The sequence below is a fragment of the Dipodomys spectabilis genome, unplaced genomic scaffold, assembly GCF_019054845.1.
Source record: "Dipodomys spectabilis isolate Male_0828 unplaced genomic scaffold, ASM1905484v1 ptg000019l, whole genome shotgun sequence".
In the NCBI taxonomy this organism is placed as follows: Eukaryota; Metazoa; Chordata; class Mammalia; order Rodentia; family Heteromyidae; genus Dipodomys; species Dipodomys spectabilis.
In genome coordinates this window covers 16,107,075-16,114,499 of record NW_024870696.1, presented here as the reverse complement: position 1 = coordinate 16,114,499, position 7,425 = coordinate 16,107,075, and the positions used below count along the sequence as shown (strand labels likewise).

The 7,425-nt window shown below is 41.2% G+C and overlaps 1 protein-coding gene across 1 annotated transcript in view; it reads right to left on the bottom strand.

Annotated features, from left to right (window-relative positions):
- Window positions 1-6,312: 6,312 nt before the first annotated feature.
- The window catches only part of LOC122103777 (protein transport protein Sec16B-like), a 38,323-nt gene continuing 37,210 nt past the window's right edge, over window positions 6,313-7,425 (bottom strand). Inside the window, exon 25 of the mRNA XM_042674429.1 lies at window positions 6,313-7,361. Within this exon, the coding sequence (XP_042530363.1) occupies window positions 7,290-7,361 (72 nt within the window). The 3' untranslated portion in view covers window positions 6,313-7,289. The remainder of the gene's footprint in view (window positions 7,362-7,425) is intronic.

Here is a 7,425-nt window from a genome sequence, read left to right as displayed (position 1 = left end):
GGTGGTGTGGCCAAGTGGTAGAGCACCAACTAGGAGTGAGCAAACTGAGTAAAAATACAAAGCCCTGTGTTCAATCCTAAGTACCAACACACACACACACACACACACACACGATTGAGCTTAGTGAGAGGTAGTTAGGTCACTGCGGATGCTATCTTCTGGAGAGATCAAGGTAGTTGACAAGGGAGCTTGATTCATTCCCAGAAGAATTACTATTAAAAAATTAATAGTATTTTTTTTTTTAAAACAAGACTAGCCCTTCTCTTGCTGCTGCCTCTTCGTGCGGTATCTCCCTGTGGCACACTGCAGCCCAATGCCACCTGCCATATGGTGATTCTGCCCAGAGGCCTTCGCCAAAGAACAAGTGGGCCCACCCAGTCTTGAGATTTCATCCTCCAAAATTCTTTTCTTTATCCATCCTGACATATGTTGTTATAGCAACAGAAAATAAACTAATATAGATGCTTTCATAGTGCCAGCCACTTGGAAGATTCTTCATTGAAAAACTACCTTCTGGATAATCCTCTCCTGGGAGTAAAAAAGTAATTATGCAGAAGGAGAAATAAAGCCTGGCATGTGATTCATGTCAGGAATCCCAGCTACTTGAAAGATAAAGACAGGAGAATTTTGAGTCTAGGCGAGATTAGGCGAAAGCTGGACCTAAGAGTACAGAAAAGTGGAGGTGCTTTTGTCTGGAATACACAGACCCTGGGTTTAAAACCTCCTCCTGTTACTAAGTATACATACATACATACATACTATATCCACTCATACATGCATACATATATCCATTCATACATATACACATATATCCATTCATACATGCACACATATATCCATTCATACATACACACATATATCCATTCATACATGCACATATATCCACCCATACATGCACACATATATCCATCCATACATGCATACATATATCCATCCATACATGCACACATATATCCATCCATACATGCATACATACATCCATTCATACATACACGCATATATCCACTCATACATGCATACATACATACATCCATTCATACATGTATATATATCCATTCATACATGCACACATATATCCATTCATACATGCACATATATCCATTCATACATACACATATATCCATCCATGCATGCACACATATATCCATCCATACATGCATACATATATCCATTCATACATACACACATATATCCATCCATACATGCACAAATATATCCATCCATACATGCATACATATATCCATCCATACATCCATACATGCATACATATATCCATACATCCATACATGCATACATATATCCATTCATACATACACACATATATCCACTCATACATGCATACATACATACATCCATTCATACATGCACACATATATCCATTCATACATGCACACATATATCCATTCATACATACACATATATCCATCCATGCATGCACACATATATCCATTCATACATGCATACATATATCCATTCATACATACATACATATATCCATTCATACATACACACATATATCCATTCATACATGCACATATATCCATTCATACATACACATATGTCCATCCATCCATGCATGCACACATATATCCATCCATACATGCATACATATATCCATTCATACATACATTCATACATGCATACATATATACGTAGTCTAAAAGAGGCTTGGGAGGTGACTGGGTTTTTTAAAAAGATATATTCTGAAGTATACCTCCTAGGATGGTGTCTACCTCTTGAACAAACCCAAAATTACTCCCCACCTAGACCTCTTCCCTTCAGGGAAGCCTCCTGCAATGGTTACAGTGTTTTCTTTCCTCTAGATACCTATAAAGGACACAGGAAAGGGAGAAGGTCCTTTATGATAGCAGTTTGGCAAATCCAACCCAGTTTGTCAAAATTATCATGAACAGGAAAAAAGTGTAATGTTTGATACATCATCCAATTAATACCAGAGCAAAGGAGCAAATGTACATCTGTCCAGGGACAATGTAACAGAAAACCTAGATTCTGAGGTCAGATCTCCTGGATTCTAACACCCCCCCTCCCCATCCTTACCAGCTGTATAAACTTGGAAAGGTGCTCAATGTCTCTCCTTAGGTTTTGATTCTTCATACACCGTGTGTGCTGGAATAATGCTGTGTATCTCAGACAATGCATGCTCTGCAGTGCCTGGAAGGCTCTTCCATGGGTGTTACTATTATTATCAAAATTCAGAATGTCTGACCAGGACCAAAAGAGTCCCCAAAAGATCCACAATCTAGTGAGGAGAACGCCCTTTTGTTTTATGAAAGGACTGAGGCCTTCCAAACTCTGGCAGGGTTCTGGGCACAGCTGCTAAGCAGCTGTTTCCCATCTCTACTGGGGACCAGCAGAGAGTTTTAAAGAGCCACATGTGAAGTATTTTTGTGTAAAGTATTAGGAATCGCTTCCTTATGTTTAAGGATACATAATCCAAGGCTGAACGCCTCAAGAAAAGCCATGGAATCCTTTCCTCTTAATATTCATTAAAAAAAAATTGAAGAGATCTCTCTAAGATGACTAGGAGCCTGGAAGCATGTCATGTTAAAACAGTAAGCAGTTTCCACAGGCCACCTCCAGTTAAACTCTCTTGTTGAGCTTCATCCTGTGAAGTACTATTACCCTGGAGACATGAATATACAAAAGGAGGGAACAGGGGAAGCAGGTTCCTCCACTTAGTGAAAACATGATGAAAACATTTCAACATACGATTAATCTTCATTCAATGTAACTTTAAATCTTGTTAGGAAGCCATTTCTGAAAGACTCGAAGGGGCAACGGCCCCATATAAGCACATTAGGAAGGCGGGCAGACATTGAGGTCACATTTAGGTGTCACCTTGGATGAATAAGTACCTCTCTCCTATTGCTATGGCTTACAGATCATGCTACTGTATGTTCAACTCCCAGCTTAAGATGGAAAAGGTAGAGGGAGGTAAAAAAAAATCACTTCCAGTAGTGTGGTGGTTCCTGTCAATAATCTCAGATAGGGGTTGGGAAGGTGGCTCAGTGGTACAGCGCTTGCCTTGAACTCATGAGGCCCTGGGTTCCATTCCTCAGCCCCATATAAGCAGAAAAAGCCAGAAGTGGCGCTATGGCTCAAGTGGTAGAGCACTAGCACCAAGGCCCAGAGTTCAGGCCCCACAACCCACCCACGCCCAAAAAAATCCCAGATATTTGGCAGGCCATATCTTGAGAGGACCAAGGTTCAAGGCCACCTGAGGTAAAATGTTACCAAGCCCACCATCTCAACTAATAATCCTGGCATAGCAGGGCACACCTCTTATCCCAGCTATGCCCAAGTATATAGGTAATAAGCTCAGTCCCAAGCCAAGCAAGGCAAATACATGAGACACTATCTGAAAAATAATTAAAGCCAATCAGGCTAGGGCATGATTTAAGTGGTGAGGTGCTTGCCTAGCAAGAATTGGGCCCTGAGTCCAAACCCCAGGACCACCAAAAGCAAAAAAGAAAACCCTCTCTCAGGGATAGAAAGAAAAACGGATGGAAGTGGAGAGACCCAAATTGCACACCTATTCTTTTCAAACAGAAAGAGTGGTTTGGTTTGTATATTCCCTCTTGGATAGAAAGGATTCTTTCTGGTTTTAGCAAAGAAGTAAATGCAGTTTATTGCTCTGCATGTTGGTTGCCTAGAGAAAGAGGCCCAAAAGAAAGCAGCTTTCTAGAGGGGAAAACAGCTAGCAGAGGTTTTGATCCTGCACAACCTGAAGCTTGAGCCAGGCTGAAGAGAGAGTGTGTAGCTGACTGAGGCATAATGCTCATTCACAGTTTTACAGCCGCATAAGGGGATTAGACAGAGGGCTGGAATGGTGATGTGTGATAAAGACATTTAAGTGGAATTTAATGGTTTATTCTCTTTCAAATTATTGAACATTAAGTTTAAATGTTTTCATATAAATATTAAATTATATGTATATAGCAGAATTGCACATTTGCATATTGCCACTCTGTTTTGCAAGGAAAATGTGGCTTCTTTATTTCTCATCATTGATGAATTCTTCCTGCGAGCTTTTACGCTATGGAGAAGCAGAGATATCCAGCAAACTTGCCCGTGAAGAGTACCTCACATGCTTCCTTTTTGTTGTTGGGTTTTGTGGTACTGGGAATTGAACTAAAGGCCTCAAGCCTGCTAGGCAAGTGATCTACCACAAAAGCTACATCCCTAGCCCTAGGTTCTTCTGGAGTTTTGGTTTGGTTTGGTTCGGTTTGTTTTACCAGTCCTTGGGCTTGAACTCAGGGTCTGAGCTTCTTTGTGCTCAAGGCTAGCACTCTACCACTTGAGCCACAGCATCACTCCTGGCCTTTCCTGAGTAGATTACTGGCGATAAGTGTCTCATAGACTTTTCTGTCTGGGCTGGCATGGAACCATAATCCTCAGATCTCACTCAGCTTCCTGACTAGCAGGAGTACAGGCATGAACCACTGGTGCTCAGCAAGTTCTTTCCTTTCAAACAGTGTCCAATGGGTCATTACTTAAAGAGATGCTTCATGGAAACAAACTCCACAGTGTATTCTGTTTGTTACCTTGTGAAGATCTCTCCTATTGTCTTCTGGGGTATCACTGTGAGACACAACTGGCCTTCTGGGCCCCTGGGCCAGTATCTCTTTCTAGAGTCCACACTGCACCAGGCTGCAGGGAAACAAGTTTTGCCTCAGATGATGGACCTGACCATCCCCAGCTGCTGTGGACATGTTGCCAAGCCAGAAGCAGCTTCTCCTAACATCTTGCAGCCTCTCTCAGGCTATGGAAGAGGAAAGAGGCCTCTAACCCTAGCACGTTTCCATTCTTGTTCTATTCCCCAAGCTTCCACTTTAGAAAAGGAAGGAAAAAACAGTTTTCTCTTACAGCTACATTTGCTGTTTCACCACAACTAGTTTTAACCAGCTGGAGCTGTAAAACAACCATGACCTTTAACAACACAGTCCCCGCTACCCTGCCAAAGCTGATAAACAAAGAAACTTGAATGACCTCAGTTCAGAACCTTATGGAAACTAACTTTCCTAACCAGTGGTCAAGAGTATTTGTTTTAATCAAGCATATACAGATTCATAGACACATTCTGACCGGGACAAGAGTAAAACCTTTCCATCATGAATTAGCATAGGGACCATGCACCTCCTTCCCCTTCCAGTGCATAAAACACCTGTCTCTCCCTCCTGCTGTGTTTTGTTGCAGAAAAGTTAGCAAGCTAGATGCTTGCTGTGTGGAATGCTTGCTGTATAGTCCTGGATTCTCCAGCAGTAATCCTAACAAGGGGAGAAAGTTTTTGCCTTCTTCTTTGGTCTTCATTCTCTTTGGCAGAAGTGTTCCTTTTGATTGGTAGAATTCCCTGTGACTTTGCTCCCAGAGGAACTATTATGCTTCATCATCATCTAGAACTGGTGGCAGATGGGATTCGGGAGGAGAAACGGGCTTAGCCATTAAGATAGATCTCATGACAGATTTTTATATTATTATTCCAGTTTTAGATATATATATACATATACGTGTCAAAAATTGCAAATTCATAGTTAAACCAGGTAAGCAAAGAAAACCCAAAAAGTGGAGATTCTACTTTTAGATTGCACGCTGGGCATTGAACACACTTCAGAAGTTCTTAGCACTTCCCTAGGTAACTCATTCATTCTTCCAATATCCCTATCATATAGGTGTTTTTACTATCATTATAGATGAGGAAACTAAACCCCAGGATGGTGAAGTAACCTTACACAAGGCCCCAGGGTAAAGTGCTCAAAGTGGGCTTCAAGTCTAGACAGTTTGGGTCCTGGGAAACTCATTGGCTAACGTTACAGTACCACCGCTGGGGGTCAGCATGTCAAACGCAAGGGGCAGCAGCTTCTCAAGGAAGAAAAGGGAATTTGATTTACTGAAGCCCTTCTGGGTACAAAACACTTGTGTATAAACACTTTAAGATTTAATCTAAGACATGAAATAAAACTTTTTAGGCCACAGAATATGTGCAACAGTTAGTGAAATGACTGGTTTTTGTCCATATAGCTTTTTTCCATATTTTTAAAATATGGGCAATTTTAAATATGGACAATTTAATATGGACAATCTTTTAAACTGGAAAAAAATGATAACATTAGAGTAACTTGGAAGTGAAGAGGAGTGGTCCCTAATTTTTCATTAAAAAAAGGGCTCTTCCTAGCTGTTCACACCTGGTCACACAATGCAACTATTATTAGAAAGACTTCAGGAAAGATATGATCAAAAAAAAAAAAGAAGAAGAAAAGAAAGAAAAAAGAAAAAAATCAGCCCAAGACAGCATTTGCTACAAAATTATCTAGGTTTAATCGCTATGAAAATCAGAACCATAGTACATTAAAGTACAAAACCTTTATGTACAATTACACATACAAAAAAAATGTTCTTTGTGAGGAGCAATTTCAGCAAATCTGACAAACAGCAAGAATCATTCCTATTTTGGGTTTGAAAGGAGAGATGGAAATTTTCAAGATATACCTCCCCCTCCTATTCAGACCCCTGTGACCCACTGAACATCAATTTGCAAAGGCCTGAGGTAGGAAAAGAGGTATTTAACAATATCAGGCACTCATTCCTTCCCTCTTATGGAAAGGAGGAATTTTTAGGGAATGCTTTTTCCATCATTTATTATACTGATGTTCCATCCATCTGCATCATTAGGTGCAGTAGTTACCATGACAATATGATGCCTACAGCAATCTAACTTGATAGCCAGATGCCAAAATGAGAAAAAAAATAGGACTGGCTAAGAAAGTGAGAGAAATATAATTAATCTGAACCACATCGAGAATGTGCATCAAACTAGGACCAGGAGGAAAAATCGGTGAAATGTCATTGAAGAAGGAATCATTGAAGGGCAATAATCATCAAGTTTAGGGGTAAAAATCTTTGCTAACTAGAGCTATGTATTCGTCTATAAGTGAAGCTGAGGAAAGAGTCAAAGCTAAGTTGGAATGTGGCTCTGAGCCCGGGATGCTATTCCTGAGATCCTAAAGGCCTTCCCCTCCATCTCAAATGCTGCCGCTGTGACACACTGCCCATTAGACCCAGATTCCCCACCTGATGAAATCATTTCCATGCTTTGGAGCTAGCTAAATTAAGGTCTAGACTGAGCTGTTTTTAAGCAGTCCCATCTCCTTGCCTTCTACGTGTCCAGCAGTCCTGCACAACTCACAGCCAAGAGGATGGGAAATTAAGAAAAATTACAGTGACATATAAGTGGTGCTCCCCAGAGACAAGCCTGGGCCAGGTGGTCGTTCTCAGCATGGCTGGGTTGGATAGCGGCGCTGAGCCAGGCGGTTGGGCCGATTCAGGCTGGTGGTGTGGGAGAGCTGGAAGAGAACAGAAACGATGCTGGAGTGGACATACAGCCCCAAGCACGCCACTGCTCAGGGA